This window comes from Botryllus schlosseri, chromosome 3 (genome assembly GCF_051294905.1).
Source record: "Botryllus schlosseri isolate E-star chromosome 3, Bs_hap1, whole genome shotgun sequence".
Lineage (NCBI taxonomy): Eukaryota > Metazoa > Chordata > Ascidiacea > Stolidobranchia > Styelidae > Botryllus > Botryllus schlosseri.
The window spans coordinates 35,701,672-35,720,628 of NC_137238.1; the positions used below are offsets into that span (position 1 = coordinate 35,701,672).

The 18,957-nt window shown below is 40.4% G+C and overlaps 1 protein-coding gene across 1 annotated transcript; it reads left to right on the top strand.

The window, feature by feature from the left end:
* Positions 1–1,414: 1,414 nt before the first annotated feature.
* LOC145436419 (uncharacterized) lies at positions 1,415–12,709 on the top strand. The gene is made up of 6 exons (XM_080313768.1): positions 1,415–2,075; positions 4,975–5,131; positions 6,400–6,437; positions 7,518–7,589; positions 9,227–9,392; positions 12,391–12,709. Exons 1-6 carry the CDS (start codon positions 1,848–1,850, stop codon positions 12,531–12,533), a joined length of 804 nt encoding a protein of 267 aa, XP_080169894.1. The 5' UTR covers positions 1,415–1,847; the 3' UTR covers positions 12,534–12,709.
* Positions 12,710–18,957: the final 6,248 nt, after the last annotated feature.

Here is an 18,957-nt window from a genome sequence, read left to right on the forward strand (position 1 = left end):
GTGCAGTGCACCCTGATTCTTGCTCATTGACGGCACATCGTTAAACTATGGATAACTAACCTACTGATTGATGCGCAACACGTGACTGGTGGTCGAGTACCCAGATGCAGTTTGAGATTGCTGGTCCGTTCGTAAACAGATATTCAATGCCAGCGGCCGGATAGCTTTATGTCTTGGTTAAATTCGGCCACTGGAACACCACGTCTGGGTATGCTCGCACTGTGTCCCGCCACTCGGGCATGATATTTAGGATATGTTCCGATTGTGTTTCCGCTCATATATCATGTATTTGGTATTTCCTAACGAGTCGTCTGACTCGAAGATCATGTCTGGGGTGTGTGTCCTACTATGTTCCCGCACGGACAGTATATCTGGGGTAGATGCAGACTGTGCTCCACTTCTGAGACATGTTCGGGCTTTGTTGCCACTCGAACTTCATGTCTTGGGTACGTTCGCACTGACTTTGGCCTCTATTAGTAAATTGTAGGTCTACTTCTCCAATCAGATATGGTGCCGTCCAGTGTTGGGATCAAGTCACTACATTCGAGTCACGAGTCATTAGGAGTCATTGCACATTTTGACTCGAGTCAAGTCAAGTCACTCAATTTTAGGAGGTGACTCGAGTCAATTCGAGTCAAATCAAGTCAAGTCAAGTCACGAGTCAAGTCACAATTCAGTCAAGTTTCCCTTTCGAAGTATGTGGCATGATTACGTCATTGCATTTTGGTAGCTGTATGAAAAACAGATTGAGTGGTCGTTGATTCCGACCGATGAAGGCATATAGAGTTAAATATGTGTGTGGAACAGTATCCCGCCGGCCATCCGACAGTCGACGAGCATGTCCACATTCAAGTCGAAATACAAGCAATTACTACTAAATAAATACAGTCCATCCTCAAGATTACCGGACCACGACTGACCTATCGATCTCGCTTCCCATGACATGCCGCCCTATTTCTTGTCGCATTCTTCTTCTATACTATCTTCTTTACTTTCATTCAGTGTGCATGCCTCCTCTTTACATCGCCTAGGCCAAGGTGGGTGTCCGATTCCATAGACTACTCCTTGTCGCTTCGACATCTTCCTGTCTTTTCATTGTATCGCATTTTTGTGGTGTATTGAACTGATAAAATTGCTAATAAACCAATGATGATGATGATGAAGAAGGCGCTATATCGCTTACATGTACGTAGAACTGTTAAGCTACGTAAGTAGTTGCATATCCTCAGTTTAGTTTATAGTTACTAGCCAGAATAGAGAATAGAGAAACGAATTGATAAGATTCAATATATTACGAATTTACAAATTGATATGATACAATTCGAGCCTGCGCCAATGGTTGAGGACCGTTCAATTTCAATAAAACAAGAGGTTTTGTTAAGGTAGAAGAGCAGGGAACAGAAATTGCTATTTTATTACTTTCCTACTAGTTTACGACAACGCAAGCTGTAAGCTTCGATCACTGCGTTTGCGGTAATTTATTTGTGAGAGAACAATGAAGGCCCAGTGAAACGCACAGCCATGGAATGATTGGTCATTGGCACTCTCACGGGTTACACCAGCGTTTCGCGAACAATCCGAACATATGCAAAATACAGTGATTCTTATCGACACCGATTAATTGATGACTTGAAATTGACTCGTGAATTTTGCTCCGAGTCACGAGCCAATCCACATTTCTGATACGCGCAGTCAAGTCAAGTCATTTTAGCAAAGTGGCTCGAGTCAAGTCAAGTCATACGAAAAAGGGGACTCGAGTCTGACTCGAGTCATCCCGACACTGGTGCTGTCTCATTACAGAGTGTGTTGTATACTGTATAGTGTATAAGGTACTATTACTTACGGGCATGAGGATGTTATCTTTCAAGGTCCCATGGCTGCTCACTGAATACAGCTGGGTGGCTTTCAAAACTCTTCGAGGCGCTGCGGTGCTAGTGCGACCACTTCTGCTCACAATATTCGGCTACGTCGCCGTGGTGAAGCGGGGCCAGTTCGCGGTGAAAGGCGCTAGCTGCAACAACCGGACGATACACCGACCTTGCTTCGACCCGGCCGCTCAAGACGCTGTCATTCTGGTAATTGCGAATACTATCGGACAAAATCGGGTACCTGAGCAATTCGATTCGTAATCGAGTATCAAGACTCCAGTTACTCTCATTACGACCTCATAGAGTCATAACAGTATTAAAAACGTGAAGTTAAAATCTGTAGCCTACCTTTTATGCGACCACAAAGAATGTAATGCCAGTTGCACATCACATTGAAGATATAATTTGGTATTTTTTTCAACCATGCCTATTTCATTAACATTTATGACGATGCTGTGGGTTAGGGTTGTAACAAGGGTTGCATTTAAAATTAAAATCAAATTGAAACAGACATGTTTATAACAAGACCCTTGTTTAAAACATGTTTTTATTTTATTTTTTTAAACCATGACATCACGAATATTCGAGTATGACGTCATAGTCAATTGACATTGATAATTGATAATACAGTGTAAATATACCTTCTTTGACGAAATATCTACGTACTGTAGCTTCTTTAACGACTGTTTTGAGGGTTCCAACCCTCCCATATCGTATACGTCGGCTAAATCGGGTGGTAATCGTCCGTAGCCTACACAATGTTTTTTGGAAAGTATTTAAACAATAATGGCATAATTATACAACTCACCAAAATGTTGTTGTTTTGTAAAAGGCCTTTGTTTAAAACACTATTTAACACATGTTTTAAACAAGAGTTTGAAAAACTCATTTGTTTTAGACGCAGCCCTAGTTGTAACCAAGTCATAAGGTCCGAGTCACAAGTCAATCTCACTTTTATAGTCTTGTCTGGAGTTTTCAATTCACCGCCAAATTAAGTCCGAGTCCAGGTCATCTAGTACAGGGCCAAGTCCGAGTCATGGTGTTTTGACTCGAGTCCTAATTCAACTCGATATGTTCACTGTTAAGTGTTCAGTTCAGTTCAAATCGGCTCAACCCACTTTTTCAACTCTGCTCGAGTGAAAAAGATGACTCGTATTCATAGTATAGTAATTGTCCTAAGTATTAACAGTTTCTGATCCTATATATTCCAGGCATCAGTACTGATAGACGAACTACCAATAATGACGTGACTTTACTATTCTTCAAAGTTACAATGAAAAATCTGTCTTGGCCGTCCTAGTCTCGAGTCCAGGGCCGTAACAGCACTTCGTCAGGCCCCCCCCAAAACTTTGGTCTTGGGCCCCCATTGTGTTATAGACCGAACGTCTGGGGGGCTTCGCCCCCCAGACCCCCCTCTGGCGATACACTGTTTACCACTATTCATCATTTTCATTGGGAGTTTCTTTAGTGAATCAGCTTTAGTTACCTAAGCGCGCGAAGCGCGCAAAATTTCTAGTATTCATGATTTCATCGGTCAGTATGATCGGGAATTGCATACATTGTTATCAATTTTTATCTTCTCTCTGCTCACGTAATCAGATTTGCCGGTAGAGCTGAGTGAGGTGTGTTTGAAAAGGTAGGACCACTCAATAATAATTAAACATCTTCGGGCGTATACCCGTTGGCAGGAACAAAACAGCACCTCGTCAGGCCCCCAAAAACGTGGGTCTTGGGCTCCCATAGGGTGATAAAACGCCCCCCCCATCACGTTGTTCGCGTTTGTCACGAAAATACCCGTACTGTATTGTGAGCCAGCGCGATGCACGAAAATTTTCGATAATTTATGATAAAATCGGTCAATCAGATCGGCGACTGCATATATAATATGCTATCAATATATTGTCCTCTCTACTCACGTAATCAGATTTGCCGGTAGAGCTGAGTGAGGTGTGTTTGAAATTGTAGGACCACTCAATAATAATTAAACATCTTCGGGCGTATACCCGTTGGCAGTAACGAAACAGCACCTCGTCAGGCCCCCAAGCACGTGGGTCTTGGGCTCCCATAGGGTGATAAAACGACCCCCCATCACGTTGTTCACGTTTGTCACGAAATTACCCGTACTGTATTGAGAGCCAGCGCCAAGCGCGAAAATTTTCGATAATTTATGATAAAATCGGTAAATCAGATCGGCGACTGCATATATAATATGCTATCAATTTATTGTCTTCTCTACTCACGTAATTAGATTTACCGGTAGAGCTGAGTGAAGTGTCTTGAAAACGGGAGGGCCCGTAAATAATGATTAAACATCTTCGGGCGGGCGGAACCGTTGATATGACTTCGTTACATGATGTTATTTCGTGACTTCCAGTCTGCTATATCAGAAAATATAGAACCGCCCAAACGTAGGCTTCTAAACTAAGAGAAGCACACGATTTCAAATTGGTATTTCTTCACTGGCATAAAATTTTTCCCAGCGGGATGGTATTTGTCTTGTGAGGTTCAGATTGCAAAGACAGGAACATTCGGCGCCAGTCATTTAGGCGCCTATGGACAATTAAACCTATATGTATTTTGTATATATAGCGAAGTCTTTGATCTGCATAAGGGTATAGACCTGAAGCTTTTCTCGCTGCCAATAGTTCTGGCACACTTCTTGGAGTCGCATGTTATATGGCCTAAAACTTGTTTGTATGTCTTGGTCGGTCGTGGCGCGGTAATGGCCCAATACCCAGTAAGAAAGATAAATGGCTACGTGAATTCGCGCCCAGCGCGAAAAAATTTTGAAAAAATTGCATAAATTTTCAAAAAATACTCTATGATTTATGCTAATTCACGAAATAATTTTGGGCCCCCCATCGAGCTCGGGCCCCCCCAATTGGGGGGTTTGGGGGGCGGCAGTTACGGTGCTGCTCGAGTCATATAACTTGGTTCGATTGATGCGCAACGACTCAAGCGCAAGTCGAGTCAATTTGAAAGTAAGACTCGAGTCAAGTCGATTCACCAAAAAATCGCGACTCGAGTCAGACTCGGGGTATTACAACCCTGCCTCCTGATGACCTCGTGGTAGCGAAATTCAATCCGGACGATTTGTTATTTGTAGCCATTACTTGCCGCGGTTGTGTTCTTATATTGGGGGATGAAGACTAATCGCCAATACCAGCGAAGCTTCCAGTACGTTCTGAAGTTGGTGGTATCAGAAGCAAGCCAGCGACGGGACGTGACGAAACAAGCACGCCCGGCCCCCTCCAATTTGAATAGTGAGATAAAGTGACGATCGTGTATGAAACAGACCTGTACAAACTACTGAATTTTCAAAATGCGCGACTACTAGAATTAGAACTGGAACTACTCACTCTTCAAAACTAGCAACAGAACCAGAACAAAGACGAGTCACTTCCCGAAATTAGCAACTAGAAATAGAGCTGCTCACTTTTTAGAATTCGCAACTAGAGTTGAAACTAGAACTGCTCAATTTTCAAATTTCCCAACTGAAACTAGAACTTACTCTCACTCTGGAAAACTCGCGACTAGAACTAGTCAGTGTTCAAATTTCGAAAACAGAACTATAGCTCTAGAACTACACAATTTTCCAATTTCACAACTAGAACTAGAACTATACTGGCTATTCAAAATTCGCAACTAGAACTACTTACTTTACACGTTGGCAAGTTAGAGCTACAACTACTCAATTTTCAAATTTCATATTTAAAATACAATTATTCACTTTTGAAATTTCGCGTCTATAACTACAACTACTCGTCGTTTTCAAAACGTGCAACTATCACTAAAACTAGCGCTACTCACATTTCCAAATTCGCATCTAGAACTAGAACTACTCCCTATTCAAAATTCGCAACTAGAACTAATTATACTCGCTAGCTTCAAAATCCCCATTTAGAGCTACTCACCGTTATAAATTGTCAACAAGAAATAGAACTACTCAATTTTCAAATTTTACCCCTAAAACTAGAACTGCTGACATTTCAAAACTCGCAACTAGAAGTACTCGCTCTTCAAATTTCGCCGCTACAGCTAGAACTACACTCGTCCTTTTTCAAAACTCGCAACTAGAACTATAACTAGATCTACTCGGTTTTCAAAATTCTAGACTAGAACTAGAACTCTACTCACGTGTTAAACTCGCAACTGGAACTACTTACTTTTGAAGATTCACAACGAGGATAAATGCCCTTTAAAAATCCGAAGCAAACTAAAACACAAAACTAATATGTGGTAATACGAATTCCTGAATTTCAAATGAGCTACGAAATATTTGAGATCCAATCAAAATTTTAAGAGAACGGGGTTTCGAGTTAGAATTAGGGGACACTCGACCTTCAAAATCCACCCTGGCTACGTCACTGTTAGTGACGACTTTTGAAATGGACAACTAGAACTTGAAAACTAGAACTGCTCAAAAACAACAGTAGTTAGATCACCGTCAACTAATTAGATGGTTAGTTTGTACAAGTCTGGTTCTAAGTCCAAGTCTAATTGCATTCCCAAACCCTCATTATCTTTTCAGAAGCGAAAAAGGCGGAGAAACCGAACGTTAAAGACAAGGTATGAACTTTTCATGCTGTCATTTATTTCATGTGAACGTTCAAATCCTGTATGGACACTAGTCGGCGTCGCTACTTGACTAGAAGTAAAAGAGACGACTTAAATTTCTCAATCCCGAGCTGCAGTGACGTTCCCAAGACATCCCTCAACCAAATTTTGGCCACTGGAAAATTTGTAGCTTTTCAAAAGTATGGCAGAATAAGAATTATAGCTACGCACAACGCACCATTTTTCAAATTAGATTAAAATTGAAATTGATGAATCCAAAAATACTTGGAAATTGAAATAAATTCCTAATTAAAAAGAGATGCAACAAAAATCAAGTTCGCTACGCATCAATTCAGATTTCATTCATTCATTCATTCATTCATTCATTCATTCATTCATTCATTCATTCATTCATTCATTCATTCATTCATTCATTCATTCATTCATTCATTCATTCATTCATTCATTCATTCATTCATTCATTCATTCAGTCCGAGAATGGCAAATGTCTGTACAGCAAGCCTGGCTCGTTTCGGACTATACAGTTCCCTTGTAGCATTTGCAGGAAATCCAGTATTGAGATCGGAATTAAAATTAGAGAATAGAAACATTTCGCAAATTAGATTCGAATAATTAGATTAATGACATTTCTCTCTAATTAGTATAGTCAAACAAATACAATAATCTAGTTGTCCAATTGTGGTCAAATGAAATGAAAGCAGAGAATGGCGATTGGAAAAGTACTCCAGTAATTGGTAACAAAATGTAGATTTGTTCGAGGCTTATAGCATACTTCTAATAGTCGATCCTCGCCTTTATTACCGCAAAATGACTAACTTCAATACACATTGGTGCAACGTTCGAAAATAAATTTAGTTGTCATGATATGGGGGCTATTTCACCCATTTGGTATGACTTCGTTACTTCCTGACTGTCGTCCTATACCTGATAGACAGTAAGTACTTGTGCCTGATAACACAAGTTGGTAAGATGTGTTGAGTACTCCTAAAGAGTACATGTATTTTGCCCATACTCTGGTATCGAAGAATCCCAATGGTTATTTTTTCGATTGATTTTATTTGCTTTTATCAGCGTAAGGCAATATTAGAGGCCAAGCTGAAGCAGGACCGTCTAGCAACATTGCAGCGAAATTATATGGATCAGGTAATATCTCCGAGAGCATAACTGAGCAATTAATCGACGATATAGCTACTTTCAAAATGGCAGTATGAAGCTTTGCGACTTACGCAAAATTATTAATCACACTAGAAATAGGCGCAATTTTGGCAAATAAATGCAGCAACCGTGGCACAGAAGCTAATTTTCCTAGTTGGTATTGCAATTTCACACGTAAAAGCGATGTAGAAACCCTAAATCTACTTTATATACCAGAAGTTTCCAACCTATATAGGCCATAAGCCTTTTTCGGGGGAAAAAGAATATATTTCAAGAAGGGTTGTAATGGATCGACTCGAGTCACACTAATGCCCACAAAGGGTCTCTTGTCCCTAGGAAGAAAAATGTTTTAGAGTGAGAAGATTGAGTATATTATGAATCTGAGGACTTCGATATCACCCAAGAATTTTACAGAAGTCGTTGAACCTAACGAGAACTCCATAGTGAACACTGAACGCTATGAGTTGGACTCAACCCGCTGCTCTCTGACTTGGACCACGACTTGACTCCGATGAGAATTGAAAATAACCCGAGTCTATAAAAGTCAAATTAACTCAGTTACAATCTTTCTTTTCAAGAACTTGTGATCTGCAAGTCTACTTCACTACAGCAAAAGTAATAAAGATTGAAATTTAAACCGTAAGAAAAGGTTACAACTCGATTGAGGTCCAAGGAAAATAGTTTGACCACAAATTGAGCAATACGAAGCAAAGCGTACGATACGCTTGATGAGTGTGTCATGCCATAACATACCGTTATTTCGGCAGACAAATCAGCGACCAGGGTATTCAATATGACGCGCGGCTGGCTTATTCCTCCACCCAACATTGTCAGAGCAAAAACAAGCTCAACAATGACACCAACTAAATACGTGACGTCTAGTTAATGTACTATCATGTTTATTTTATGTAATAGTTATATCATTTCTTTTTTATAACTACGGGATAGTATATATAAATCAGTTCTCTAAGTAAAATGACATTGCTTGAAAGATAAAAAAATGAGGGACAATTGATTTCTCAAAATCCTCAAACGGGTGAACAGTTGGCAACCCCTGCTATATACAACGAGCTTTGACTAAAAAACTGTCCAAGGGGAACCCGGGTTGTAACCAAGTCACAAAGTGTCGAGTTACAAATGAATCTTACTTATATAGTTTTAACTCGAGTCAAGTCGAGTCATTTTCAATTCTGAAGCGAGAAAAGTCCGAGCACACGTCATTGTGTTTACTGTTCAGTTTCTAGTTTAAGTCATGTTCAATCAACTTTTTACAACTCTGTTTGGGATATATCGAATGCCTCGCATTGATAATATAGTAATTTCCGTCACTATTACCAGTTTCTGGCCCTAATTCTCAATTACCAGTACCAATAGACGAAATATTAATGATTTAGTCACGTTACTATTCTTTCGAGTTGCAATGAAAGTGCAAGTCGAGTCGAGCCATTTTACTATTTTATGAAAATGACTCAAGTCAAGTTGAGTCACCAAAAAATCATAGTCACTTCAATATGCAGCAGTGCACGTAAGATAATTTACTTGAGTACTCCGAGAAATTAGAAGTCACTTGTTACTGACCGCAGAAATTCAATGATACGCTGCAACCCATTCAGTTTGCATTGTAGGTGAAAGCTGGCACGTTCGTGGAATTGTTGTCCTTCTATTACAATGTCCGATGCTATGCTGCCTTACGAGCCAAGGCGCACCTTCCCGGTGTGGTCTGCAGAGACGCCTGTTACGAGGATCCATTTCTGAATGAGGCGAAGCTCCCCCTGTTCAAAGTACTTTACAGTAAGTCCCCAACAATTTGCGTACATTCATAGCGAAAAGAGTTTGTATTCACACCGTAAATGTGGCTCACGATAATAGTACCTACCGCATAATTCAGAAAAGGGGTGTCAACCGATATTTCACAAGATATGTCAATGAATGAACAACATTCCCTTAATTGTGTGTTTCATTCTGAAGATAATTTGAGCAGATTAGCATTATCAATCAGCGATTTTCTTTCTCTGCATACATTCAGTCGCTAGTTTAGTTCTTCTGGTTACTTCAAGGAAGAGACGGTTGTGATGGATTCATGACTTTGTAACACCTTGGCCTAGGCGATGTAAAGAGGAGACATGCACACTGAATGGAAAGTAAAAGAAGATAGTATAGAAAAAAGCAAGCGACAAAAAAGGGGTGCCATGTCACGGGAGGCGATATCGATAGGTCATTTAGTGGTCAGGTAATCTTGGAGGTGGACTAGTATTTATTTAGTAAAAATTGCTTGTATTTCGACGTTAATGTGGACATCCCCGTCGACTGTCGAATGGCCATCGAGATACTATTCCATACGTCAGGTCCGGCATATTTGATAAAGCATAAGAACTTAATAAGAACTTAATTTAACCGACACAAGTTGTCACATTTTTCTTTGCACTGTTAATGCGATATGTATGCTGTTCACTAGTTGCCGAAGCCGAGGCCTGACTTTTCATTAGCATAGCGGTATCTCATGCTCTGCTTTAAATCGAGGACAATGTTTCGTTTAGAATATACTCATACTACCATCAATAGTGTTCTATGTTCAAACTTTTTGATATAAGGTTCTGAAATTGTCCATTAGTCCAAGCATGGTATTTTCCGAAGCGAATACGTAATACGAATAGTGAAGGTGCGACGGCCAACATGTAGTGCAGAGCAAACGCCTTCTCTTATAGTTGTCGCTAATATGTATTTTTCATACTCACTTCCGACATTGGATGCGTATCTACCTACATTTTTCGTAGTCTGTGTGGGACAAGTGTCATACAGAAACAAATCGACAATTGCAGCAGTTGACATTTTAGGATCTTCGACTCTGATTCTTGTGGAATCAGACTTAAACTGAAAATATGTAGACTAGGGATGGTGCGAACATGAGGTTCACGTTCGCGTTCCTTGTGTGAACCTCATAAACTTAGAGGTTTGCGTTCACAAATGAACCTTGGTACTTGGTAGGTTCTGCTCTGTGAACCTTTTCATGTCATTATAACATCTTAGGTTGGAATTCTTTGCATTTCAACTTCGGATCAATCTCTGCATGGCGCTGGCAGCATAAAAAAAATTCAACGCTAAACGGGCACGCCCCTGGCCCATTTCAAAATTTTTACTTGCTTTGTTACAAAGGATTGCTCGAAATATTCAGATTTCCGTTTGTGAATAGTTAGCGATTCCCTGATGTGAGCTTGGCCTGCAATCACGCGACATCAGGAACGTAATACACTACCTGCAGGTAGTCAGCGGATCGTGCTAATTCAACCAATCAATGAAATAATGAACATAAAGAATGCATCGGTGTTAAATGTAAAAATGCAGCAGGTGTACGGGATGCATCTTGATTTTGCTACTGCATAACTTGATAATGAGGTAATATCGTTAACAAGTATAGAAACCCATTTACACTATGATCAATATCAATGCAGCAATAGTCATACGTCGAATACATTGTCCGGTCTAGCCTACACCGTAAAGGCGTAAGCTTATAATCCCTTCCAAGTGCTCGTCGAAATTGCGACTAAAGGTATTGACCTGGTGGCATTATTATAGCATTTGATTGTTCCAGTTGATAAATCTGGTGATGCTTAAAAAGTCAGCATGTACTTCGGCATTGTGGCATAATGTGGCCTGAATCTCCGTATATCGTGTACATTTAATACATTAATTTACTGGAATGTAGGGTTGGAGTTGGCAATATTACGTCACGTGACGTCATAGGTTCGTGTTCATGTTCAATGTTCACGTCACACAGAACCTTTCAAAAAGGTTCGCGTTCACACCAACCAGAGCCTGTCATCTGTTCACACCATCCCAAATAAACCCTTATCGTGATGCTTATGTCCTGTCCTAAAACTTTACAAAGGTTAAGTGCGTTATGAGTTGTAGCCTACGGCTCGTGACCAATGCTCCCTCTAAGCTGTCCACTTGCGCAAATGCGCAGTTCTGACACGGTCTCTGCGCACGGAAAATCGAAGTTGCACACACAAAATCCGAAGTGATGACCCTTTTTTAGTCGTTACGCACTATTTGCCAAGGGTCTGTACAGTGAGTTAGCGAGTGTGCGCAGACTCGTCAAAAATTATAGGGAACATTGCTCGTGAGTCGTTGCCGCAACTATTCGGTGTTGAATTATTGCACCACACTGGTTAAATTGGGACACGACAAAGCAAGCTATACGCAAAACCACAGTAAAAATTTTCAAACTATAGAAAAAAAACTTCAGTCTTCTTTTCGGTAATAAATTGAATATGGTAACTTATGGCGACACAAGAAAAATGAAGGCGACGACACGTGGGGTCGCGACCCATATAGGTTGCCGATCACTGGTGTAGGCATTGTTATAAATCCTACGTGCATGTGTGCCTACGTTCCTTTGTACTCCATTTGTAATTATTCTAGTTTGTCGAGAATAATTTGGATTTAAATGCATTGATTGATCTAAACCGCGGTGTTATTTTGAGGTTGGTTCTGTTTTCGTGTAGCACATTCAGGGTGTGAACACACACTCTTAGTGAATAGGACCTCAATTGACAATTGACCTCTACAATCAGTCAATCAGTGCGCCAAAAGTCGAGTGTCCGGTTTGCTACATTCATGAAGCTATTCGCGAGAAGATGCACAGACTAAACTCGATGCCTGATATATACTCCATTCAGAATAGAATCACTCATATACTTCATATTGAACAGCATAAGGCATGGCGATGAGCTGTAATGCCGACCAATAACAGTCTACAGCGGATTACCGCATTCATTTATTTCTGCAGTGTACGCACTGGTCTTAACAACAGTCGGGATGCTTGAGATCATTTGCAACTACATGGTGGCATGGCATCAGTACCGCAGCATCACCAAAGCCAAGCGTACTGCCACCAGCCAGAAGATTGAAGCATACAATAACATTGTATAGCAAGGCATCAACATGTCGACTTGAGACTATACTGTGACATTTACTGGATGGATGGATTCGCTAATTATTGTATTGATTTATTGATTGCTGTTGTATTATTACTGCTTACATACTTGCACAGTGGACGTTACACACACTGTAAAGACGTGAATAAATAACTGTTGTGACTTGGTGTGAACCTTTCGCTACTCCCTTGGTATGCATCGTGTAGTGCGGTGTGAGGCAGTGGTTCTCAACCGCTGGTCGGTGGCAAGTTTTCTGCCGGTCCTTCAAATGTATTATAATTTTGTATCTCCAATCCATAATGCAAGAAGTTGGAACACTGTCCATAATTAGAGAAATAAAACATCAAATTTTAAAGTGATTTAGAAGTTTGGAACGTATTTCGCTGCGTGATGTCGTAATAGAGAATACGTGGTCTACTATGGCAGTACGTCGCAATGGTGCAAGTTATTTTACGCAATAGCTCAAAGTATCCCACAGCTCTTTCTGGAAAGTTATATGTGAAAGCGACTGAGAGTTTAAACGAACTTCAATGAATTAGGTCGGTGTAATTAGGCGACACTAGGTAGTATAAAAGAGGCTGTACCAAACAGCGGACTCGCATTTATTTCAAATGATACCGAACAATCTATATCAAATTAATGGCATTTACCATAACTTCACGAGCTTCGCCTTGTAGAAGCTTTAATACAATCACGGATAAATGTCGAATATAAAAGGCAGTGGAAAATGATGTTTCCAATATATTACATTTCGGTTGAATTTATTTACCTTAATTAAATTCAAGGGTAATATTGATTTCACACCATTCACCAGTCCGTAACATTTGTTTTAAAGTTTTATCGGCTAACCTCTGGTGTAAAGTATTATGTGTACTGCTGAACTTAGTAATTTAAATTCAATATCATAGATGGAGTGTCTCCCGATATGGGTGACTTGACCCCTCAACTCTTACTTGTCGTCGCAGCGCTGAACACAATTAGGTCGACGTTCGTACCTTAAGGTCAATACGAAAATAAAAACGAAGTAATGCGTCCGATAAGGGACTTGAACCCTTGGCCGATGGACAACGCTCCACGCAAACAACGCTCTACAAACTGAGCGTGTGAATTAGAACGAACTGGGTTTGACTACATAGGTGTTGCAGGGTAATGATAAATAAAACCAAATGTTATGCGCCCAATAAGCGACTTGGACCGGTGACCGTTGGATTAAAAGCCCAACGGCCAACTGACTTAGCTATGAGTGGGCGTGAATCCATTCGCACCGGGTGTGATTCCATGTAGGTGTGGCAGCGTAATTGGAAATAAAACCAAATATCTCACGCCCGACAAGGGACTTGAACCCGTGACCGTTGGATTAAAGGTCCAACGCTCTACTGACTGTCTTAACCGGGCTACGACCTGCAACACGAGATTGTGGTTACTCTCTTCTGAATATTGCCATTACACGCTTTGTTTATCGTCGAAGTCAACGAAATTCGATCCTACACAACACATGTATTATTACTGATATTACAGTGAAATAAGCATACGTGGTCAAAATAGTCAACCTTGCTACTCAAGCGGATGAGAAAAAGAAAGGTTTGAAGTAGCCTAGTCAAGAACTTCTTTCAAAAAGTAGATTTCGTCAACAGATCGCATACTTTTTGCAGTTAATCCGACCAGGCTATTTCCGAATTATGAATATGTATCTTCGCGACAAACGTAAAATGACTGACGGCACTGAGTAAATAGATAGAATCTTCGGAAATATCTTAAGTTACCATGATAAAGGGGTTGTTCCACGTGGATTTTACGACAATTACCTCGTGAAATCCGTGCAAACAGATCACAGAAACAGGGTTGTATCAAAGTCACGAGGTTCGGAGCTGAAAGTCCCTTTGACTTTTTTGGTCTACAATAGCCTACACCACCAAGGTAACTCCAAGTTCAAGTTATGGAGCAACAGGTGGAGTCAGACTCATAGTGTTAAGACTTGAGTCTGAGTTCGAGTCATAGTGTTAAGACTCGAGTCCTAGTAAAGATCATTGCGGTCAATGTTCAGTATCGAGTTCAAGTCAGGTTCAAGTTACTTTTGTGAAACTCATGGGGGGGGGGGGGATATTGAAGACCTCGGATTCATGATATCCTGTTTTTTTAGTCTGAACGTGTTTACTCAAACAGTATGAAAGTAGAAAAATCCTAGATTTACTTTCTACCATGTGAAATATTAAATGGTAAATACTGTGGTTTTGGACTTTTTTAGGGGTACAAGTGGGCTATCATTTTTTCTAGAGCCAATCAGGCAAAACTAATGATATTCGTAATCAGCAACCTTGAAACCCTCAGAAACGACTCCTAGGTCTAGGTGTTCTGTCAAAAAATCATTTTCTCCAACAGTGTTTTCAGACCTGAAATTAATCAGTCACATGGAATCTGTCGAGTGAACGTAATTATGCCAACGGTACCCATCCCAGATATGATTCGAGCGCCCTCGAAGATGCGATGTAACATGCAATCCATTTGCGTCAGGTTTCCAAGCCGCAATCGCTAGTCGAATTTCCTCGAAATCGTTTCCACGCCGTACGCCAGATGGAATCCACCACCCCGAAATTGATCCAGCGATCGATTACATTGAAGACGTAGCAGAATTTCACTCATACGGCATTCATTTGATGTTGCAGTCTAGGTGCAGCATATAGGAAGCCTGCGTAATACTGCATTTATGCTGTGCAGCATCTGTCAGAAAGTATGCGATGTTGTCTTCGATACTCAGCACCAAGCTATAGTTATAGGTTAACATTTGTTTATTGCTAGATACTGGCCGCTGTGGGCACTCTTCCGTAAACTTCCGTGCTTCTATAAAATTCTAGATGCGGCGCGTAACACTCCATGTCGAGTTGTGTGCATAACATGCAATAATAAGCCACTCAAGCACATCTATATCAAGTTCAGTTCTATATCAAGTGTGAGTCCATCGTCATAAGCACGAGAATGGCGAGTGTTTGTGCAGCAAGCTTGGCTCGTTTCACACTGTACAGTTCCCCTCCAAGAATTTCAGGAAAACCAGAAATTAGGTTATAATTAAAATGAAATCACAGAAACATTTCACAAATCAGATTAGAATCAGAATTAGAGCAAAGAAAGTTGTGACTAGAACCCGCAACCCATCGGTGTTGCAGCTATTGATTATACCACTACGTCTTGTTCGAGATAGAAAGATTGAGATCGGCGTTAGCCCCACGTTTATTAACGGAATTATTTCGGGACATGTTTTCATTACGTTTAGTCCTACTTTTGTTTGTGATATTCATGGTGTTTCTCTATAGATTACTGACCAGTCGATAGTTTATCGACTGCATATTCCTTATTCCGTAACTGCCGACTTGTAGCACGGCCCGCTTCTAGGCTCAAAGTCTGAATATCGGTGTTGTTCCGATCAATCGCTTGACGAAAGTAACCGTTGTCGTGTTCATCGTGTTGCGGTGCTGCCACTGTTGAAACAATGCCGATTCTCAGACTTTGAGGGCTGTTTCGAAATGGCCCCATTTCGCTGACTAGTTTATAATTTGTATTGCCAAGATCAGTGCGACATTGGCTTTCGATTAAGGCCAATTATAATAAATTTAAACGCCTGGTTCGCTCTCTACAGCCCTACCAATTGTGCTACTTTTAGATTGCTCAAAGAGACTTCTTGCCCAAGCGTAACCACCGGGAGTTGCGTATCTATCCGTAGGTTAGTAATCAGTAGTAACAGTCTGCGATCCGTCAACTAGATTTACGTTTCGCAACTATTTACTTGAGCACTTTCATTCCATACTGTACCACTTGAAGTAATTTCGCCATGTTTGGGTAATCGTTACTAGTACTTGCAATTGAATAGAACTTTGTAACGCTAGGGAAATCTATACTTCCTGAAATTGCTTACCTACGTAAGCCTTGTTTCCATACCTTCAGCTCCACTTCTACTTGAACTCGGTATTGGGACCTTTGAGTCACAAGTCATCTCGAGTCAATACACATTGTTGATCGAGTCTAGTCAAGTTAATCGATATTCGAAGGTGATTAGAGTCAAGTCAAGTCCCTCGGTTTTCGGATGTGACTCGAGTCAAGTCAAGCCACGAATCAAGTCGCAATTCAAGTCAAGTTTCATTTTCGGAGTACGAGGCATGATTTCGTCATTGCATTTTACTAGCTGTCTGAAACACAGATTGAGTAGTCATTTATTTTGAATCGAGGAACGAATATAGAGGTAAATAAAGCCTACATGCAAAAAGTCATTGTATCTAGGGTTGGATTTAAAACAAAAATCAATTTAAAACAAACATGTTTCAAATAAGGCCGTATTCATTGTTTTATTTTTCAAGCCATGCGTCACGAATGTTCAATTTTGACGTCATAGTGGATTGACATTGACAATTGTAAATATAGGGTAAATACAGCTCCTTTGACGAAATATATAATATATACGTGCTATAGCTGTTGAACCAACTATTTTGAGGATGCCAACCATCCCATATCGTATACATTGACTATATCGGATGGTAATTGTCCGTAGGCTCATACAACATGTTTTTGGAAGGTATTTGCACAATTATGGCAAAATTATAAAACTTGAAAAAAAAACATTGTTTTAAAGGCCTTTTCTTAAAACACTGTTTCACACCAGTTTTAAACAAAGTGTTTTAAGCAACCATTTGCTCTAAATGCAACCTTAGTTGCATCGCTCACACATACGTAAAACATACGTAATTAATTTCAATGATTCGAGTCGAAAAGCAAATGACGATTTTTTCGAGTACTGAAATTATACGCTCCTCGCCACTGAAAGTTAATTTATCAAGGAGAATTATAGTTGATTGTTCTGACCAGGTGTGACTTTTGATTTGAAGTCAAAAGAGAATATCATCAGCTCGACAACCAAACACGGGCAGTAACCACGCTCTGATAGTACTGGTAACCTTAGCCTCTGAAGGCCTACCCTTTTTAGCTGTACAATTAAGATTCTTCATAATAGGGTATAAGATTCGGATTTTTCGTATTCTGGATGGCATTATTCGGATTCGCATGGCATTTTGGTTGGAATTGTTCGGATTCGGACGGTCAGTTCTTCAAATACTCTTGCTGTCGGACGGATTCGGATTCCTTAAAAACAACATTCTCTCATCACTAGTCGAAATCGAAGAAAGAAGCACTGTACCGCTTTTGAGAGTGAGAGCAGCAAAATTAAATCTTCAAAATATTTATTCATCGTATGATAAAAGAGGATAGTGTTAAGTGTTGTGATCATCAACCTCACATGAACGTTATGTATGACGGTTTGCTTTGTTTGGAATATATACTGTTAAACCTAATAACTATGGGTGCAGTACTAAATGCAATGTGAGCTATGATCTCCACCACTATCTCAGCTGATTTAATAGTCACACAAAGCATCATAACAAAACCCAATACAATCAACTTCCTGGTATTGCCAATAGCAGAGGTGAATTCAGGATGTGTACATCGGGCTCGAACCAGATGATGTGACCCCGTGCCCGATGGTTGTCACAACAACCTTCGTTTGATCCCGAATATAGCACATACAGTTAATATATCTTTAATTAGTGGAGTGGTCCTCGGGCGCGATTCAAGCACTAAACATTTCAGAGTAAAGTCCAAACTCGAGAATACCGACCGGGCTTCGACCTTACTAACTGCTTTACTACAGTTTTTAAAACACGGAGGGCGGCAAACCCTGGCAGTTTTTGAAAAGGGGCGTTGCGGGAAAAATGGTCAAGAACATCTTCTCTAATTATTCCAATTAGACAACTAGAATTATTCAACAGTAATCTATACATCCTAAAGCCGATATTTATTCAAGTTATCCAACAACAAGTTGAAAGGTTATGTTCTGGCGTTGCGCATTGTATCTTGCACTTTTCAATCATACACAGTGCTGTCTTATTTCATAGAAGGTAGCCTACAGCTTGTGAGGTAATAATGTTATCAATTAAGCTACCTTGGCTGCGCAATGAACTCGATTGGATCGTGTTCAAAACCGTTCTTCGGGGAGCTTTCGTAATCGTGCGGTACGTTCTGGTCCTGATATTCGCGTTCTACGCGATGGCAAAAGAGGATCAATTAGCTGTGAAAGGCGTGCCCGGTTGCAAGAATGAGACGAGCCATCGACCCTGCAGCGATGCGGCCTATTCCAACGCGGTCATTATGGTAATTACGAGTACGGCCCGGTCGATTTTGGCACTGCTGGGGAAAATTGATCTATTTCTTATTGCTTACAGTAGCAATGACACAGTAAAAATGTGCGACCCATCAACCAAGTTTACTTTTCGCAATTACTTACTTGAGCACTTTCCTTCTATAATCTATACTATACCACCTGGGGTATATAGTTTCGACGCGTTTCGGAAATGGCTATTTGTGCTAGCAAATAAGTAGAA